General features: G+C 36.7%; 1 protein-coding gene across 2 annotated transcripts in view; it reads left to right on the top strand.

The window, feature by feature from the left end:
- LOC132113794 (follistatin-related protein 5-like) overlaps positions 1 to 22,453 on the top strand; it is a 165,170-nt gene that overhangs the window by 12,909 nt on the left and 129,808 nt on the right. Inside the window, exons 2-3 of one of the 2 annotated variants that reach the window (XM_059521796.1) lie at positions 2,370 to 2,505; positions 9,994 to 10,024. In XM_059521796.1, coding sequence (XP_059377779.1) covers positions 2,370 to 2,505; positions 9,994 to 10,024 — 167 coding nt within the window. Of the gene's footprint in view, positions 1 to 2,369; positions 2,506 to 9,990; positions 10,025 to 22,453 lie in introns of both variants that reach the window. The other variant, XM_059521795.1, reaches the window with a different exon arrangement.

Genomic DNA, 22,453 nt, shown 5'->3' with positions numbered 1-22,453 from the left:
ACTGAACACATATAAATGCTGAAGAGCCATCAGTAGATATGTGGTCATCACCTTTAGAAGGACCTTACCAGGCCAGATGTGTTAGCCACTGATGGAAGTGTGATTAAAATCTGTCTGGGATGCATACTATGTTGTCCAATTTGAAAATAAACAATTTTATTTTTTTTTTAATTTTATTATTTTCTCTATTGTAACTACAAAGACTGCAAATGCCAGTGTTGCCAACACAACATTATTTCTCTGGATGTATTATTTTATTTTATTTTATTTTTCTGTAAAAATTGAATTTGTTGACTCTCATTTTCTATAAACTATACAGTAACTACACATATTACAAAATTATCACTCTAGGTTTTCTTATTACCTTTTACTTTTTACTGTACTTTTTTAACATTTTATTTGACTTTATTTTATAAAAATAAAATTTGTTAACTCTCAATCTCATTTCCTTTCTTAACTGTATTTTTTGTAGTTGATGATCCAGTTGGAAACTTTGGCAACCTTGGTAATCTAGTATGCTCAGTGTGTACCCTTTATTGCAGAAGGCAGCATAAATTCTAACCACAAAGTCTACAAATGTCTGCAATACCAGGGTTGCTAACACAGCATTATTACTCTAGTCTACCAGAGCATGGGGGTGTACTGAGGGGCATAAATAGAGAATGATTCAGAAGATCATGCTCTGAATACATTGAAGCACCGATAAGTAAACAATCACTACTGATATGACTTTGGGCAAGTACAGTACAGTTGAGATGGAGTAGAAGACACTCATATCTCTCTGCCTGCTGGTAGACTGTCATACAGTGATCTATTGTAAACATTCTGAGTGATAGACATCCCTCATTTGAAAGTCAATGCCAAGACACTTGGCATAGATGTGGCATAGACGATTTATGGCCACATGATAAAGTTATGATGACTGTCCCTATAGGTGATTGCTCAGCGTTCAATCTTCCTTCTTCATGCGCTCTCTCTTGTGCATACAGACAGCTTGAAATATGATAGTCATGCATGCTGAAATTGAAATAAAAGCACAGATGGGTAGCACAGGTATGCATCAAGAGTGCTTGCTCATTTCTTGGGCCAGTCACGTGCCTGACTTCAAACCAATGATGTGAAATACGGATGGTCTTGGAACTAACCAACGATAAGAATCTCTTCTGAATTGCTTTGTTCTGAAATCCAACGTCATGTCATTTTAAACTAGTGTTTCCATTCCAAATACATGAAACCTAGCAGGACAACACTCTCACACAGCAGTTGTCCTGGGACCTGTGATGAGGGGGACTCAAGAGTGCATCCTACTCATATGTATATATTTTATGTTTATGAGCGGTGTTTGTTGCTTTCTCTGACAGAACCACCATTGGGACTCCACTAATGCTCCAATGTTTTTGTATTGAAATACCCTGCAAAAGTAGCACTTTTGTGTGTTGTGAATCCCAATATATTTTGAGTCAAGTCACCTGAATGAATGACGTGTTTGTAGGCGGGGTCAAGTGGTTCGCAGCCAGCCAACATAGAACATAGGTGCGCATTATGCAAATGTGTTAGAAGTGGGATTCAAATACTGTAAGACTCGATTATTTATTTTGGAAGAGAATAACTTTAAGTGTCGTGCACTTTCAGCTTTACAGCTTTGTAGATCATTTACATTCATATACAGTCAAATTGCAAACTGCATGATAGGCAATATTGGAAATGGCATAAAAGGGGCACTTTAATCAGAGTTTCTTCTTAGTTGATAGTAGTTACTAGAATGTTATCAGTCCATTAGTTATTTGTTCCTGTGTAGTTATACATTAACGACAGAACAGTATTGTTATTTATTATTTAAAGTGTTACCGTTTTATTATTTATTCTAATTTTAAATCTAGTTTATTGTTTGTTTATAAATGATAAAGAAATACATTTTCTCCACGCTCTGTCGCTCCCTTGTGACCCCTGGGGGTTTCCCAACATCAGTTTGAAAACCATTAATAAAGACGGTGCAAAAGTCTCGTATCAGGACTGAATCTGAATGTTACTTTGAAATGAATGCCTGACTTAAAAAGAACTGCAATCTAATGCGTTCACCATCAGCACTGTAATATATTGATCCTTTTTCTTAGCTTTATCTTTATTTCCTCATGGTGCTCATTATTCCTTAATTGATTCAAAGTAGATTTAATCTTACCATTGAGTGTGAGGTTCTTATTGAAAGCATTAGTTTAAACCCACAGTAGATCGTCAGCCTCTTTTGTCTGCTCTAATTAGCCGAGCTGTGATGCATTGTTTGTTTCAAAAGGCTTTAAATGCTCCGCTTGACTTCACCTATATGGGTTGTTGTTTATTTTTGTGTATTCATGTCTTTTATTTTATTACAGGAGGGTAATGAGAGGCTCCAAAAGATGGTGGGCAGCTGTCCTGCTCTGGGGGGCAGCACTGATCGCAGAGGCACGTCCCACCAAAGAAGGATTTTCCCTGATGGCGTATCGACCTCTTGTCAGATTCCGTCACAAGGTATCGATCTTTCCAATTTCATTAGCCATCCCTTTACAAGAGATGACTACACTGTGTGGCCAGTTATGATGCTAATTATTATGGAAATCCACATTGCATCGAGCGCTTCTGTTTTGATCAATTTTACAGGACAAATCATTATTCTTCCTCTGCTCAAGAGCCGAATATCAGAGATGCAAAATAATATTTAAATTAGAAAATGTTGGATCTTTCACTATGGACATTTCGAACTGCAGGCCAAAACTCCTGCTGCGCTGACATCATGATGAAGTAGCTCAGCGTGATTGTGTAAGTGAATGTTTATTGACTGGCCACTGCAGTGAGCTTTCTAGATACACACAGCCAGATACCAGCCATTGAGGCGTAATGCAGCTCTGACGAGCTCCACTCTTTCTCTCTCCTCTTTTTCCTTTCTTATCACCTTGAGCGAATGATCATATTATGCAACAGATCAATTATGGAGGGACGGAGGGCACTGACTGACAGAACAGGGGCTCGTGGGAACACTTTCCTTTTATATCCATATATACGGCTGAACAGGGGGTCATAGAAATGTCCCTTTAAGATGAGTGTATTTTCCAGTTAACTGAAACTCTTGTGGTGTTTTCACAAACCTGTGTCCGTTAGACATTTGACATATGAGAATCGTCTTGAAAAGTTTGTCTAACTTGAGTAAATGAGTCCATACTGATGACACCAAATTAAAATATTTTGTGTTTCTCATAACTGCTTGCCTTTAATGAAATTGCCTTTGGAGAGCATCTTGCATTCTTTGCATCTCTTGCAATACTTCTGCAGCTCACACACAGACAAACTGATGTGTTGCCGTGTGCGTATTGAGTTTTGATGGTATATCCAAAGGGACAAGTAGGCCTACTTCAATAAAACACTGAAATTGGCATCTTCTCCTCCTGTGTTGTTACCTAGCTACAGTAAACGGCTGCCATTAGGGAATTACTGTTGGAGGTGACGCAATCATACAAATGTCCAGAGCAACGGGAACAATGTAGAAAGAACCAAGCAATTCAACCAAATGTGAGAGGAAAAGCACACATTGGCTTTTTGAAATGTCTGAACTGTTGTAATTTCAGACAGTTAGTATTGTCGTGCTATCAAAATGATCCACTTATGAATGCTGTTTGGTGTTAATTATTAGATCATTATGATTTGACAGATGGCACACACAGAGACGCAGTGTTTTATAGATGATGGGGTTCCTGTGAATTTCTATTTCTTGTGTGTGAATGATACTTGATCAGTAATAGCACCATCTCAGATAGTTTAATTTATTTGTCTTATGTGCAGTGCAGTTTAAGTTTGATTCATTTACTGTGACTTTTAACAATTATTTGAAAACCTTTCACACTAGAAATGGTCAATCAGAATTCTGCAGACTTTCCATGTTTTGAGAAATTGGGGTAAGAGTAATAATAACAATAATTATAATAATTGTAATAATTACTTCTATTATTATTATTATCATCATTATTATTATTTATGTAATCCGTTTTTGGTATCTGAAAAAAAGGGATTTAGAAAGAGTTCTTATTTGAATATTATGATTGCAATAAATCTATTATTTTTTTGTAATATTTTTATTACATTAAGTCTGTTATTATTATGTTTAAAGTCGACTCTAAAAAATATAAGAATAAAAATAAATAGTGGAGCTCGTTCTTAATGTGACCCACTAATAGAAGTAGCAAATGACTGCTACCATTGTGGTTACAAATGTGGTTGAAGTGCACAATTAACCTAATGACTCTGTCATTAATTCTCTGAAGGTAACCTTGAACATCCCACTCCACTCAAGTATCAGTGTTGTCTGCTAATACTCACTACCCTGTTTTGTAGACATTTGTTTAATAAAGCTGGAAATTATGAATGATGATGCCCTTTGTTCTTTTCTCTCTGTATCAAATGTTAATGCTGTCACATACATCAGAAGGCCTTAATAGTCGAAATGCACACTATGGGAACACACAGTTACCAAATTTCCTGCAATAACTTCCTTATCAGACCACGATGTGTGAAAAATCCATTAAGAGCAAAGCACCGCTAGTCTCAGATAAGAATGTATTTGATGGCACAGGCCAGAAGCAATTATATTTCTTATAATTATTATTATGCTTAGTGGTCATGTTATTTATGAATCCTATATGAAGGGTCATACTGTGTCAAATGCGTGTGGTCATTCCACAGTTTTCCAGTAATATGAATCCATAAAGATGCCTGGCATCTGACATAGCAAGCCTGTGTTTCAAATGAGGGAGGTGTGTTGGGCCAGGATTGTGGGATTGAGCCTGTTTTTCTGGCACTGACACAGAGATAAGCCATGACCCCGTTAGCTTTCCCTCAACTCGACCTGCTTCAATCATCATGAGTTATTCAGCTTATAGTATGAAGCTTTGTCCTGCTCTGCAAAAGCCAATCTCCCGTCAAAGCCAAAAATTTAATTCACCATAGCCCCACCCTTCCTCTACCTCCACTCAGATTATGGCCCAAATTTGGTTCTGCCTCACATTTAGACCTATCAAAAAACAAGATGTCTGAGTGACAGATGGCACACATGTAAGATAAAGTGTGTGTGTGTGTGTGTGGGGGGGGGGGCGAAGTCTTGTAGGATCTTATTATAGCTGTGATTTAATTTCTGTAGTTCAGTTGCGCAATTGATGTACAATTGATTCCAGGAAGTTAATCTATTAACCTAGCCTCAGAACTCTTCAGATTGTCACTGTGGAATGAATGAGCTGTTACTTTGAACTAAATGCTCTCTCGTCTATTGCAGAAATATGAGTTTAAAATATCATAAATGAATAACAGTTAAGAGCAATTATACTCCTTCCTTGGTATGCTGAATCGTAAAAATAACCTGTGCATTTACGTTGGTGACACAGGCACCATTCCAGTACACTGTAAAACAAATTAAACAGTAATACATTGTAAATGTGTAACTGAAGGTGTACAGAATATGCTCAGGTTAAGAAGGTTCAATCATAGATATGTATCGGTAGATGCCCTATTAGCGGTTGTTTTTATGGGCCACTAAATGTAAGCCATTTGTCATATTGGAATGATCAAATCAGGTCTGTGAACACTCAAGCAAGTTGCCTGTATTTCTGCAACCCTATTTATATGCATGTATGAATATCTATATCTTCAGCAGACTTCAGGGAATAATTTTGCTAAACTAATAAACTGCCATTAATGCACCATTAAAATGTTACTATAATTTTTAAAAAGCTTATTAAAAAGCATATTAAAAACACATCTACACATTCTTACCTGTGAAAGTTTATAAAGTTTCTTAAGGAATTAAAATTTCGGCAGTTTTTACAACCAGAGGCTGTGAAATGTTGTGCCATTTTTATTATGAGTGACAACACATTGACCATTCCGTGACGGTGGACACGTTGACTTATCTTGAGCAGTTGAATGTGGCATCTACCTATACATATCTATGAGTTCTGTGATGAAACTGGGCGAATTCCAAATGGCTTTTTTGCACCCTTGAAGGGCACTTCGGGAGGGGGGAAGCCTTTCCAAATGAAAGTGAACAACTGAATCACTTCACAGAGGACATTTCCAGAACTCTGTTAGCGAAGGGAACGTGTGATGGTCACTTCCATTTGTTATCATGTGATCTTCGATTAGGAGATCTTGAAATGCTTTTTAAAGCAAAGTTGTGGTTGATTTCAAGTTTACAGACAAACATAAATAGAGTAGGTTGATTCAATTTGTCTATTTTAATGTAAAATGACAAAATATTTTTAATCAGTGATAGAAATATGTTTAAGAACGGTTAGGACTCTCTTTATATTAGAGTAATGGCAAGCGCTGCACCCTTCAAAGAACACACTTCAAGTGCTCTGCTCTTCGAAGGGAGTAGGGCATAGGGATGCTCACTTCTTTTTGGAATTTGCCCACTGTCTCCAAGACTGGCACAGGAAGTGGAAGGGCTTGCAGCAAGTTTGTTTTTGCATTTTGGACAGAATGGACAAATGGCTTCAAAGTCCTTGGAAAACAGAGAGAAAGCCTGTATTTTGCTGCTTCATGATTATCACTCGAAATTCAAATCCTCAACAATTATCCATCTTAAATTAAAAATCCTTCTATATCCAAGTCATCTTGTTAATCTCTTTATACCAAGACCAGTTGATATATTTACTAATTACTGATTCTGATGCTCGACTATGCAACAAAAGTTTATTTAAACATTGTTTGTCCTTATAGACACCATAATTCATGCTTAATTTTAAAGCAGTAGTTCAGCATAAAGCAGTAGTTCAGATCACCTTTCAATGTAAAAAGAGTAGCTTGGAAATTATCATCTCATGTGGCAAAACAGGGTGAGAATTACATGAAAATGATGACCAAGTATAAATGTTTGGGTCGGCTATTACTTTTGAGCTTCTGGTTTAGAATTATGTTACACTTTTTACTTTATTTTTAATCCTATGACACTGTTGTATTTCTTCCTTAGAAGCAAAATGACAGTTAACATCAACATTTCCCATATGTCTCTTTAATGGTGGAATACGGCATCCTTTAACCTTTAGAAATAAACTCGTTGAGAGACTGCCATACACTGGCTGGTCTGAATGAATGAATCATTTAACCACTGTTCGGGACGTTACTTTAAAAAAGTAATTAGTTATAGTTACTCACTACTTGTTCCAAAAACTGAGTTAGTAACTGAATTACTCTATAATAAAAGTAACTCGTTACCAGGGAAAGTAACTATTTGCGCTACTGTAAAAAAAAAAAAAAAAGTTGCTATATGTCAAATATTTTTTTTTTTTTTTTAGCAGTTTTCACAAGGCAGTTGAAATGAGTAGAACAGACAGGTGTTCGTAAATAACTTTCGATATTTATTGCACGTCAACAGACAGCAAGACTTTTATCCTGCAGTTCAAGTATTATCTTTGTAAGAAAGGTGTTTTTGGCCACTAGCTTTGTAGATGCGTGTGTATCACATTACATGTACACATTACATGAACGTTCTTGCCTTTGACCACAAATGAATTTGAAGTAGTGCTTATATCTCCACCTTGAAAATGCCAACTTTTCATCGGATTGCTCCTGACTCACCATCTCTGCTGCTGCTGCGAATCTCTGTTTAGCTGTTGCGTGTGTGTGTGTGTGTGTGTGTGTGTGTGTGTGTGTGTTTGGCGCCGCTGGCGCGTGTGCCGGCATGTGTGTAAAAACACTGGCTCTGATTGGCTACCATGAAACACATGACTCTGCCTAAGCCAATCATAATCGCTTATCTCTTTATCAAGCCAGGGGTGAGTTCGGATTACATAGTTTATTAAATGCATAGTAACGCATTGCATTTTATGTCCAGTAATGTTAACGGCGCTGTAACGACGGGAAAAGTAATTAGTTAGATTACCCCGTTACTGAAAAAATAACGTAGGCTAGTTACCTAACGCCGTTCTTTTTAGCGGCGTTATTCCAAACACTGCATTTAACACATACTGACAAACAGAGGTGTCAAGTAACGAAGTACAAATACTTCGTTACATTACTTAAGTAGAAATTTGGGGTATCTATACTTTACTTGAGTAATTATTTTTCAGCCGACTTTTTACTTCTACTCCTTACATTTTCACGCAAGTATCTGTACTTTCTACTCCTAACATTTTAAAAATAGGTGCGTTACTGCTATTTCATTTCGGCTTGTTTTCTTTCCGGCTTGTCATCATTCAAAAAAAAAAAAAAGAATCCTATCCAGATAAATCGCGCCATCCAGATGCAGTGAATTTGATTGTGGTTGGAAGTATAAACATATACCATTTCGACACCCTATTGGTTTGTACGCGATCCATCGCACCTGCACATGACACAAATCACATCACACTCCAGCAAGGACATAGCCAGTTTTGGGTTCGTTTATCAAAAAATATATTTCTTAAAAGTAGGGTTGGGTATGGAACTGGTATGCACCGAACCGAATAAGAGGAAGCAGATTTCGGTGCCTTTTAAATGCCTGAGCGATCGATTGAAATTTGTCCTGGTTCTACCAAAGTACACAAGAAGCATGGGCGACGCTGGGCTTTTTTAGCCGGGCTGTAGCATTTAGCTCCATAAACTACACAAATTTGCGACCGCCTGAGAGTCAGTCCCCTTAAATTTCATATGAAACCGGCATCAGACCGGTCTCCTCCCGGTCTTTAGCCGCACTCTTCAATCCGCAGACCGCGGCGGAGCAGCGCGAGCGGACTTAAACACAAACAGAGGACACAAAGTATGTGTTTATCGATAGATTGTTAGAATATCTGTATCTGTGTACATAGTTCTTTGTCATAAATACAGTTTACAAAAGGTCACGAGGGAGCAGTCGGTTTCTCATCTACTGTAAAGTTTTCGCTCATCACTAAACAGCTGTTTCCTCCAGCGAAAATCTAGCCCTTAACACATATGAACGAACACATACTTTAATTACACTTATTTAAATATACTTAATTTAATCATACGTATTTTATACATACACTAGCTACTGTGCAAAAGTCTTAGGCACGTTAGTATTTTCACTTAAAAGAATGGTGTTCGGCCAGTTATTTATATATTTTGCTGTAGTACACACGTGTGTCAGTATAAAATATCAGTTTACATTTCCAAACATTCATTTTGCCGTTGTCAGACTGCTTGTGCATTCAAAGTCGCACTAGATTATTATTAAATTGAATGGCAAATTGATACTTCCTACTGACACACTACAGCAAAAGGTATAAATAACTGGCTTAAAACCCTTTTTTGGGGTGAAAATAATAATTTGCCTAAGATTTTTGCACAGTACTGTACTTCACAAACGACATTGTTGCTACTTTATAAAGAATGACCATACAGTAATTCAGGTATCATCCCAAATTTTTCAACATGAACATTTTAATATAAGATAGTCATTATGGCCTATGGCCTTTAGAAAAATGTTTTTTGAGGAGGTGGGGTAGTGCAAAATAGGCCCCTGTGGTGCGGCCTAAGATTTTGTTCTTAATGGCATTTTTTTTCCTTTCATTACTTTTACTTTTATACTTTAAGTAGTTTTTTAAACCAGTACTTTTACACTTTTACTTGAGTAAAAAGCTTGAGTTGATACTTCAACTTCTACAAAAGTCTTTTTAAATCCTAGTATCTATACTTCTACTTGAGTAATGAATGTCAATACTTTTGACACCACTGCTGACAAATAATTCAAGCACCAACATTGAAAGAATATTTAGACTTTGCTATGGCAATATGGCATAGGAATGATTAAATTACCAACGTTTAAAGAAAGAAAGAAAGAAGCAGCAGTCATTTAAAATGACATTATTCATTTAATAATGTAATTTTCACTAGAAGTAAAACAGCAATATGTTGTATTTGGGGTGTGTAAGCCATCAAACATCCAGTATTTGGATGTCTGTGGCCAGGACTCTATGGACATACTGTACTGTGAATGTTTTGTAAGTATTGTTTTTCTCTCTGTTCTTGTTCCAGCAGGATGGGATCTCAGAGAGTTTACGGATTAAAGGTATGTTCAAACCCTACTTTTCTCTTCTTCTTTTTTACAATCAATCAAATATACATAAAAGAATAAAATAAAATAAAAATGTCCAAAAGGTATAAGGGTCTTGTCATGTTTTTTAAGGACTTGTTACAATAGTTTTTAGGGCATGTTCCAATGCTAGTTTTAAGGTATTTAAAGTGCCTTTGTAGTGAATATGGAAATGGTTTAATACTTTGTTATATACAACCACTGAACCATGGTACTGCCCAAGTACATTTTTGTATAGTGACTGTTAACATTAGATATTTTATTAGCTCGGGACATAAGAGGCATAATAAATGAACTAGAGATTGTGTATTAATTCATGCTAAAAAAAAAAAAAACACTGTACCGTTAGACTGACCCTTAAATCTTACTCTTATATAATAAAATAATGTTTTCTTGCCTTGAAAAAAACAATGAGCATGATGGCAGTATTTGGAATGAATGCATGTTTATTTTATATGGAGCAATATTGGCTACTGAAGCGGGCCGTATACGTCCACATTAATAATTATTCTAGCAAACAGTCTGTGGTTTAAGGTGTAAATCACGTGTTGGCTATTGCCCAGTAGTCATCTGTAATTAAGACGGCACATGAGTTAGTCAGATGATGCCAAGAACCTACAGAGAACGCTGAGATCCCTCTCGCTCCTCTTCTCTGTGTAAGGTGAAGTCCCACCATAAATTTTATCTAAGGTCAACTCAAAGGTGCTTGTGTTAGCAGCTCCTTTGGCTACTAGTAATATAATCAGACTTTAATAGAGAAGCAGACTGTATTACTGCAGAAGGTCAAAGCTGAGCTGCCATTGTGATAAAAGACAGGATCTTACTTATCTACAGCTGTTCAGTTAAACGGAAGCTCTCTGTTTTTGTCTTCTCTGCCTTTTAAAATCAGTCGAAAAATAAAATAGACCCTATTTCTTAATGAATGTGTTTCATATTCCGAACGGTCAATCTTTGCTTTGTTTTTAAAAATGGTCTTCATAATTTTGAATTAAGTTTCTCTTCTTTTCTGTTTTGTCAACATCACTTAGGTCATTGTTGGATAATCCATCCAGCATTTTTTAGATGGATAAAATCAAGCCCTGCCTCCGATTTTTAAAATGGATTTCAAACAAGAATTTGCTGTCATTTTTATGCTTAGTTCACTGTTAAAAAATAAATAAATAATAATAATAATAATTTAAGTCTTTCTATTTCCAAATTTCACAATAATTCAACGTTACTTTAATGATTTTATTCAGTGTATGTACACTTAAAAGTCAAGTCAAGTCACCTTTATTTATATAGCGCTTCAAAAAAAATACATTGCGTCAAAGCAACTGAACAACATTCATTAGGAAAACAGTGTGTCAATGATGCAAAATGACTGTTAAAGGAAGTTCATCATTGAATTCAGTGATGTCATCTCAGTTCAGTTTAAATAGTGTCTGTGCAATCATTTGCAATCAAGTCAACGATATCACTGTAAATGAAGTGACCTCAACTTAGCAAGCCTGAGGCGACAGCAGCAAGGAACCAAAACTCCATCGTTGACAGAATGGAGAAAAAACCTTGGGAGAAACCAGGCTCAGTTGGGGGGCCAGTTCTCATCTGACTAGACGAAACCAGCAGTTCAATTCCAGGCTGCAGCAAAGTCAGTTTGTGCAGAAGAATCATCTGTTTCCTGTGGTCTTGTCCTGGTGCTCCTCTGAGACCAGATCTTTACAGGGGATCTGTATCTGGGGCTCTAGTTGTCCTGGTCTCCGCTGTCTTTCAGGACTGTAGAGGTCCTTTCTAGGTGCTGATCCACCATCTGGTCTGGATACGTACTGGATCCGGGTGACTGCAGTGACCCTCTGATCTGGAAACAGACTGGATCTGGTGGCTACGGTGACTGCGGAATAAGAGAGAAACAGACTAATATTAGCGTAGATGCCAGTCTTCTAATGATGTAGCAAGTACTGTACATCAGGTGTTATTGGAGGTGTTCCCGGTTTCGGTTTACCTAATTAATGCAGCCTAAAACTCCTTTAACGGATTTGGATATTAGAAGCATATTAGTGTGTTATGTGTAAGCCAGGTTAAAGAGATGGGTCTTTAATCTAGATTTAAACTGCAAGAGTGTGTCTGCCTCCCGAACAATGTTAGGTAGGTTATTCCAGAGTTTAGGCGTCAAATAGGAAAAGGATCTGCCGCCCGCAGTTGATTTTGATATTTTCAAATTGCCTGAGTTTCGAGAACACTGCGGACGTGGAGGATTATAATGTAAAAAGAGCTCATTCCAATACTGAGGTGCTAAACCATTCAGGACTTTATAAGTAATAAGCAATATTTTAAAATCCATACAATGTTTAATAGGGAGCCAGTGCAGTGTTGACAGGACCGGGCTAATATGGTCATACTTCCTGGTTCTAGTAAGAACTCTTGCTGCTGCATTTTGGACTAACTGTAGTTTATTTACTAAGCGTGCAGAACAACCACCCAATAAAGCATTACAATAATCTAACCTTAAGGTCATAAATGCATGGATTAACATTTCTGCATTTGACATTGAGAGCATAGGACGTAATTTGGATATATTTTTGAGATGGAAAAATGCAGTTTTACAAATGCTAGAAACATGGCTTTCTAAGGAAAGATTGCTATCAAATAGCACACCTAGGTAGTGCTGGGCGGTAAACCGGTCCATAACCGATGTATATTTTCGTTACGATGTTAATTTTGAATATACCGCCATACCGGTGTATTTACTTACTCAGCATTTGGAACGAACGTTATGCTGCGCCACGCGACACTGTTTCAGACGGACCCTTTACAATGTTGCACTTCTAAGCAGCGACTGCGAGGCGTGCTGAGGTTGAACACAGCAGTGCTCTGGTGTATGTTACACCTGTTTCACACATAGTCCAGCTGCACGAGATTGCGGTCCGTCAGTGCATTTTAAGGAGCGGTGAGTCTGAAGCAGTGCAGCGATTGTTAACGTACTGAGTCTATTTTTGCTGTGCTGCAGGTGCTGAATTAAAGTGAAAGCGCATTGTTCGCGGGAAAAATGAACATGGATTGACATGGAAACGCAGTCACATGGGTTTTTGGCTAGGTTTAAAACAAGAAAAAGAGTAACAAGAATATCAACCAGCAGAAAATGCATTGTACACCTGATTATGCATGAAAATAAAAAAACGTCATAAACTGGAAAACCGGTATAATTTTGAAAAAAAAAACGTGATATAAATTTTTGGTCAAACCGCCCAGCACTACACCTAGGTTCCTAACTGATGACGAAGAATTGACAGAGCAGCCATCAAGTCTTAGACAGTGTTCTAGGTTATTACATGCAGAGTTTTTAGGTCCTATAATTAACACCTCTGTTTTTTTTTTCAGAATTTAGCAGTAAGAAATTGCTGTGTTTTACCGGGCCGCGAAGGAATGTAGAGCTGAGTATCATCAGCATAACAGTGAAAGCTAAAACCATGTTTCCTGATGATATCTCCCAAGGGTAACATGTAAAGCGTGAAGAGTAGCGGCCCTAGTACTGAGCCTTGAGGTACTCCATACTGCACTTGTGATCGATATGATACCTCTTCATTCACTGCTACGAATTGATGGCGGTCATATAAGTATGATTTAAACCATGCTAATGCACTTCCATTAATGCCAACAAAGTGTTCTAGTCTATGCAAAAGAATGTTGCGGTCAATAGTGTCGAACGCAGCACTAAGATCCAATAGCACTAACAGAGAGATACAACCAAGATTAGATGATAAGAGCAGGTCATTTGTAACTCTAAGGAGAGCAGTCTCAGTAGTATGATACGGTCTAAATCCTGACTGGAAATCCTCACAGATACCATTTTTCTCTAAGAAGGAATATAATTGTGAGGATACTACCTTTTCTATTATCTTGGCCAGAAAAGGGAGATTCAATATCGGTCTATAATTAACTAGTTCTTTGGGGTCAAGTTGTGGTTTTTTGATGAGCGACTTAACAGCCAGTTTGAATGTTTTGGGGACATAGCCTAATGACAATGAGGAATTAATAATAGTCAGAAGAGGATCTATGACTTCTGGAAGCACCTCTTTTAGGACCTTAGATGGAATAGGGTCTAATTTACATGTTGTTGGTTTAGATGATTTAACAAGTTTATACAATTCTTCCTCTCCTATAGTAGAGACTGAGTGGAACTCCTCAGGGAATCTACTGTATAGTGCACAGTGTCTGATGTGATACTGTAGCTGACGGCTGAATGGTTACAATTTTATCTCTAATAGTATCGATTTTAGAAGTAAAGTAGTTCATAAAGTCATTACTTCTGTGATGCTGGGAAATGTCAACACTTGTTGATGCTTTATTTTTCATTAATTTAGTCACTGTATTGAAAAAATACTTGGGGTTATGTTTGTTTTCCTTAACCTAAGCCAAACAAAAAGGGATTCTATGCACATAAATGCAGAAAATAAATGTCTTTTATTTTTCATATTACCCAATTTAAGTCACCTTTATTTATATAGCACTTTATACAATACTGATTATGTCAAAGCAGCTTTAATTTTCAACTTTAAAGTCAGTTCATTGATGATTCAGTGATGTCATCATCCTGTTCAGCTCTCTTTCTATAGTGGCAAGGAACCAAACCTCCATTGGTGACAGAAATCGAGAATAAAACCAGGAACCAGACTCAGACATGGGACCAGTTCTCCTCTGGCCAGATGAAACCAGCATGGCATGTTTTAATTCCAGGGTGTAACACAGATTGTGCTGAGGATTTATCTGGTTCCAGTGGTCTTGTCCCGACGGCCATCTAGTTGATGCTTTCTTTGCAGGGGATCATTCATTTATTCATTCATATAGGCTAACCGTATATATTTGATAATAATATTATATTAATTAGGGCTATATTTTTATATGTATTGTTATGCTTATTTCCCCTTTTAATAAGTGTATTGCTTACCTAATTAACGTTCTGTGATAAATTAGTGTTTTCATTTACAAATGAAACTACCGAATTATACATTTATAATTCTACTATTTATTATTATAGGGTTAGAATATTTATATAGTTATTGTTAAATTCATCCTCTAAAGTGCACTTCCAGTAAAAATTCCTGTCACATAGCATAATCAAAGCTTTATTGGCATGTCGGGCATTTACAGTATAGGCTATTATTTACAAAACTCTTCAGGGCTGCGTTTTCCTCTGAACTAATGTAAAAAAAGAACGCTTTTGTGCGCTGACGTCCTCCCACAAGTTAAGAGATTTTAAACAAACACTTGCAGTTAACCAAATGAAACAACACATTTTAATGCTATAAAAGTGTGCACATTGAGAGAAATAAACAGCAGATGTTCATTTTAACAAGTTCTTTAACTTGAGCAAATGCTGCTAATACACATACATTTGATTGATGTATTGCTCTTATCTGTACAATTAAAACTGAAAGTGTAATTTAAGTTCTTTTCGGGGTTATCAGGAGAAAATGACTCAAAACGCGTATCCGCGTTAATTGACTTCAGAGGGTTAATAAAGTTAATAAAATAAAAACATTAATGTTTTAATGCTATTGAATAAAAAGAAACGATCCATTCGAAAGTCTCTGCTCATCATGACAGGACCTGGATCAGTGAGCTGTGTCTCGGGCCGATGACACCACTTCCAGGGAGGCATGTTGTACACGCCCCCGTCCCTTGACCCCGCCCCCACGTCAAAACAGTGCCACAAAGAGAGAAGTGCAGAAAAGTGAAGCGCAAAGGAAAAATGGTATCGCAAGCTCAAACTAGACTGACACGCAAAATAAAAGCAGCGTTTCAAAAAAATTAATAGATATGACCATGGAAAATATGTGTTGCAAAATCATTGCTTTTGCGCTGTTTCATCCATGTTTTGCAATTCTTAATTTTTGTTTGCAAAAAGCAAATTTATTTTCCTCAATACTTAAAATTTCTTTTGCAAAACGTAAATTTTTTGTGTATATATACGGCGTTAAATTGACTCCATACTGATCCACCATCTGATCTGGATACAGTCTGGATCCGTATGGCTACGGTGACTTTAATGCATTAATTCAACTTAACAATCCTTTGAATTAAAGAAATGTGATGGTGTGTTATGTGTATGACAGGTTAAAGAGATGGGTCTTTAATCTAGATTTAAAGTGACAGAGTGTGTAGATTGTTTGAGAGATTGGGCGCTAAACAGGAAATGGATCTGCCACCCGCAGTTAATTTTTATATTCTAGGAATTATCAAATGGTGAGAGTTTTGAGATCACAGCAGACATGAAGGACTATAATGCCGATAAGAGCACGCTGAGGAGCTAAACCATTTGGGTCTTTATAAGTAATTAGCAAGATTTTAAATGTAGGGAGCCAGTGCAGAGTTGACAGAACCAGTGGTGACTGTCAGTTTATGTGCATATGGCAGAAGTTTTCAGAAAAATCAATTAAAGGAGTAGTCAAACAAATGATGAACACTATTAACAGCCATTATTATATGATGCAATCAAACTTATAGCGAAATTTGGTAGTTCTGTAATCTTGTGGTTATGAATAAAATTTCTGTATTTGACATTAAGATCATTGGTCGTAATTTAGATATAAGATGTAAAAATGTGGTTTTACAACATGGTTTTCAAAAGAAAGATTGCTATCAGTAAGATAAAGAAATAAGAAAAAGCAAATAAAAAAGTGGCATGGAAATGCTTAGGCAGCTTGTTCCACACTCTTGAACATAATTTTTTGTAGGGTTGTTTTAATTATTTATTAATCATTTTTTAATTATTCAGTCTAATTACTCAATGTTTAAGTGGATTAAATTCGGACTTAGTTATATTACCTTAATGGATGTTTTGGAAGATTCCTCCCACGACTGCCTGAAATGCTTTTGATAAAGCTGATTCATTTCTTTTGATGAAGCTCATTTATTTAATAATTATTTTAACTGTTGAATTATATAAAGCTTTAGTGGTGAATGCATCTAGTACTCAAGGCAAACCGCTTTCAGCTTAATTTGTGACATGGCAAATGTTGCCTGTTTTGTGAATTCAAAGTGCAGACTACAGCACATGAAATATAACTGGAAAGAATGTGAAGCCAACTGAAATTGGCTGTCAGAATCTGGAAAAGAGAAAAACTAAGACAGCATGCACAAGTGCATAGCAGAATGCCCTGTAATTGGAATCTTAAATGAAGTGGCTGGCATATCCAATGTTCCACTGTGCAGCTGAACACAAAATATCTTACTACTGAGGGTGAAATCACATCTTTTTGGGGGCTGAAGAATAGCTTTTTGTGTAATAGTATGAAAATTGGAGGTAATGTATTCGGACCACCAGCCACTCTGCACTATACTCATGCCCAGCACTCATTGCATACAGACAAGTTCTCTGCTTCTACAAAAGCTTTCAAAGACAAAAGCTTTCTAGAATTTTTTATTTAATTTTTTTCATGATGGGGTGTGTGCATAGAGCTTTAAGCACACGAAAGCAGGCACGTTCCCCAAGGTTACTGAGGGAGAGGACCCAGATGCAGAATGAACAAGGGACGTTTATTGACAATTTAGACAAAGCACGATGGGGGGGGGGGGGGGGGGGGGGGAGGGGTGGAGTGGTTTGAACAGTCCAGACAATAGGATGGGGCATACAACAATGGAGTAGGCAGATGGGGGGGGGGGGGGGGGGGCCCTGGGTGACAACCGAGTGCAGGACTGTAGAGGAGGCTGTGCAAGGGACCAGACCACAGCACCAGGAACCAAGGGCACTTGGCTATGGAGGTGAAGCCACACACGCCAGACCTCCAGGCGGGGAGACCCAGTGGCCAGGGAGAAAGCAGCAGGCAAGACAGGAACAGACAGAACTCACAAAACACTAGACAAGACTTAAGATAACAAGAGAACAATAATAATAATAATAATAATAAACAAGGGCAGAAAGTCAGACAAGAATGCTATGACCTAGAAACAAGATAAAAGGGGAACTAGAGAAATAACCAAAGCTAACTAACTAAAGTTAACTAAAAAGGTAAAGAAACAAATACCAAATAAAGTTCTAGACTGGAAACACTAACCAAGAAAATAACTCAAAGGGGAAAATAAATACTTTAAAGAAAAAGTCAAACTCACGAGAAAATAAAAATGAGATCCAAACAAAAAGAAACACTTAAACTAGACTAGAATAAACAATGACAAGATAAACAAACTAATAAATACCAGACTTTAACAGACAAGGAAAATCTCTATAGTATAGATCAGCTAGCAAGCTAAGCAAACACTAACTCACACAAAACGAACCAGCAACCACATGAGGGAAATGATCACAATAAATAGGAAGGAAAGCACACAAACACAAGGTGAAAACAATCAATTAATGAGCACCAAACAAGGACTAAACAAGGGGGCGTGGTAATGTGAAACAAGGTGGCAGGACGAAAGGAGCACATGGCCAACATAAACAGAGACAAAGCCATGTGGTCATACACAGGGAAAACAGAGAAACACTAAACAAAGACAAAATAGACACAGCTGCCAGGGCAGAACCCTGACAATTCAATTTATTAATGTGCACACAGGGATGCCTCTTTGGCCTGCAGTTGATGAAACATTTTGAAATGCTAAAGGATTTAGCTCTAAATTCTATGTTAATCCTGAAATCTCTATAGCTTCTTTGGGATTCCTTTTCACTTTTTGAAAGGAACATTGCATTGTGTCTGGTGTAAATAGAGAGTGGTGCTAGACTTACTGCCAGGCTGCAGTAATTTTACTCAACAGATTTATTTTTGGGCAACTGCCCACCATTCAACTAACTGCTGAATATCCCATGTGTACTTATTTGGTAAATTTAATTGAATTCTGTTTATGCAGAATACAGTATTTGCTAAATACTGTGTTGTTTAGTATGCCAAAAGAGTAGAAGAATGTATTATGTACTTGGATGCTTGATGTAAGGAATTTCAGTACAAGTTAAGCCCAATCAACAGTATTTGTTGCGTCATTCTGACTACCACAAAACTATATATATATATATACAGAACAAACCAAAAGTTTGGACACACCTTCTCATTCAAAGAGTTTTCTTTATTTTCATGACTATGAAAATTGTAGAGTCACAGTGAAGGCATCAAGGGCTATTTGACCTATTTTATTTTTTTTTTTGTTTTTTTTTTTTAGAAAAGACAGATGTATCAAAATTATATTTTGCAATAGCTAATCAACATTATAGCACAAATGCTGTTAAAATGATGCAGGTTAGTAAAGATATTTCTTTGAGACCAGGTCACTGCAAAAGTCTGAGCACCACTACTTCTCAAATTGGTCTTTGACCATTAAGAATTTTAATTAAATTTCAGAATAGGCTCTCAAAAATTTATGTTGAAACATTTATGTTGAATTTCATGAATATTCATAAGTAGAAAAGCCAATGAAATGAGAGGGTGTCTCATTTCAACAATGGGATTCGCACATGGAAGGTGATGAATCTAAAAAGACTCATTTGGGAAATGAATGGTTCTGTTGTTGCTCTTAACAGATGTTGTCTCGGCAGCACTGAGAGAACAACCCAACACCTCTTTTCACATGCTGAGAGTTTTTATTTTTTTTAATCCCGACTTTAGCAGTTATTATAGCCTGTATACAAACCATTATCATAATGCTAATAAGTTATTAATGCATATTTAGCATTCAGCTAAAAACACAAGAAATGCTCCTGCAAAGTATAAATAAGTCTCATTTAATTTCTCTATTGTTGCAGTTCTGGTGCAACTGGCCAGAACTGAATCTTGCCAGCTCTGTAAAGTAAACTGCAGTGGTGGCATACTATAAAAATAGATCACTAGATGAATGACAGATGATATTTGCCTCTTTAGCTCATTTAGACCTAATGAGGACAATCAGGGTGATTCTAGGATTTTGATTTTAGGGGGGCTCAGCCCCCAATAAGGGTATGATTAAAAAAATATTATTTTACTATTAGGGTAGGGTGGTATGCTACTAACCTTACTGCAATCCACTATTCTATTGTATTCCCTGTATTTCATATATGGGAGTAGGAGTACTGAGTGAGCCATATACAACACTGTAATGAAAAAATAATTATTGGATGTGACCACTAGAAAATAGGGAATGACGATTTTTTTTTTTCAATGAAGACCTCCTGATTCATTCACTGTACAAACACACGCACACATGTTTCCAGTACAAACACAACATTTTACTGTTTGCATTTCTATGCTCACATACAAACCTCAGATAGGAATTTTTTCCTTTGACGATACCACTGCTTTTTCTTATAAAATGTACAGGGAAATTGGCAGACAATTAAAACAATGTCAGGGTTCAATGACTGAAATGAATCTTGGGAACACAGTGGTATTGTGTGTGTGAGAGGCTGTCTACGTTCTATTCTCACCTGACTGTTGCTCATTTGCAGACCTACTCCCGCACGACAAGAAAAAATGTCGTATATCCATCTACAATGAAATATAAATTATTTCAGTGTTTTAGCTTTTTAGCCTTTATAATCAACAATACGGTTGGATATTCATAAAGTCACCCCATGAAAATTGATGTCATTTTAAGTATTTTAACTAACCAGCTAATATTCATTAAGAATATAGACAAACCATGTATTAATGTAATTGTCTATTGGCAATATGATTAATCTGTTCTATATTTATTTCTATTTATTAAAAATAACAACATGAATTATCAATTTGCCACTTCTATAAATCAAGTACAAATCTAGTGTAAATAGCATAAATCAAGAAAATCAAAAATCCCTTTACTCTACGCTTACTCTAATTAATGTATCATGACACTCCTCCTGATTCATTATTACTTAATACAAAACTATATTTAATAATACAAAACAAAATAACTCCACATTCTCTCTCTGGGCCATCTAGTGCTTTCAGACAATGATGTGTGTCTTTAATCATTTCTTTGCATGGCTGCATAATGTAATGTCAAAATACATAATAATATGTCTGTAATTTTAAAAAGTAAATGAAAATAAATCATGATCATTTTCTGAATCTAAAGTATGTTTTCATGAGTGTTAATCACTTCATTTTTGTAGGAATAAAAAACAACTATCACACAAGGGCTGAAGGTGAACGCAGTGAAACGTATTGGTATTGGATGAGAAACCGAGCCGTCTCGTGTGCTCCCAATGCTCCAGTAACATTACATTATGTAAACTGCAATGCATTTATGACAAAGAACTGCACCGATGCAGATGTAATATCATAGCATTAGCAATCTATCAATAAATGCACGCACACACGACACACACCTTGTGCTCTCTGATGTTCCCCTGCAGATTGAAAAATGCGCTAAATCCAAGCAGACTCAGATAAGGGGAGGAGCCGAAACTTGACGCAGCTTGCCGCGCTGAAGCCCCCCTAAAAAGGGCCTAGTGACGCCCCTGAGGACAATGTTATTTTATGGTTGCGGAAAATGCAGAAAAATACACTTTTTGTTGTTTTTCTCTTGTAGTAAATGTCTGTTGATTAAATTTTATCTCTTGCGATCCCTTTCACTTTGTTTCTCATTTACTTACTTTGTTTTTACCCCTTTTACCCATTAAGTGGTTGTTTTGGGAGTTGTTTGAGGAGTTACATGGTCTCCAAAAGCTAGTTAACTGCCCGCTCTTTACATTGGCAGTTTCTAAGGCAACATTTTAACTGCAATGGAACATCAACTGACTAATTTGGAACACTGCACATAGGCAAACACAAGATTATTGATTTCAGTAGAATTTGTTTAGAATTTTTTCTTTTAATTTGATTAAATGATTGAATTGTTTGTTTGTTTATTAGTTTAATTAATTTAGTTTTTAATTAGTTATTAGTTGTTGTTGCTATTGTTGTTTTATACAGTTTTTCTTTCCCATAGACCCCCTTAAACTCCTTTGTGGCCCCCTAAAAATCCCTGCTCTTTTTAAACGTCCTGGGGTACAACCACAAGTAGAGATGATGCATATGGTCATAGTCGAAGGAATTACTCAATGGTACAGAAATGGCTTAATGCTATATGAATTAGCAGGGGGAGGTTTCTGTGGGGTGTACAATTACTGAAGCATGGTGCTGCCTCATAAATAGTTTAACTCAGTGGGACTTAATGACAGCTGCTTTTTAATGGGATTTAACTCCCCTCACTTTACAGATCTTAAGGATTCCACCTCCTGAGCTTCAATTGATCTTTTAATGACTTTGCCACTGTGCTGCTTCCTATTGAACACTATATCTACTGCTTTATGGGAACCAGTCTATAACTGCATCCGCATCTGGCTAGTCATTAGCTGTAGGGTGCCTTTACTCTTATAGTCAGTTTGTAATTTCTTAAAGTTCAGGCAAAAGTCGATTGCACTTAATTTGCATTTAAACAATCATTAGATCTGTAAAGTTACTTAGTAGAACTTCTGAGACTGATTGAAGATAAACA

This window comes from Carassius carassius, chromosome 33 (genome assembly GCF_963082965.1).
Source record: "Carassius carassius chromosome 33, fCarCar2.1, whole genome shotgun sequence".
NCBI lineage: Eukaryota > Metazoa > Chordata > Actinopteri > Cypriniformes > Cyprinidae > Carassius > Carassius carassius.
Note: the sequence above shows the minus strand (reverse complement) of the source record. Positions and strands in the feature narration are given on the sequence as shown.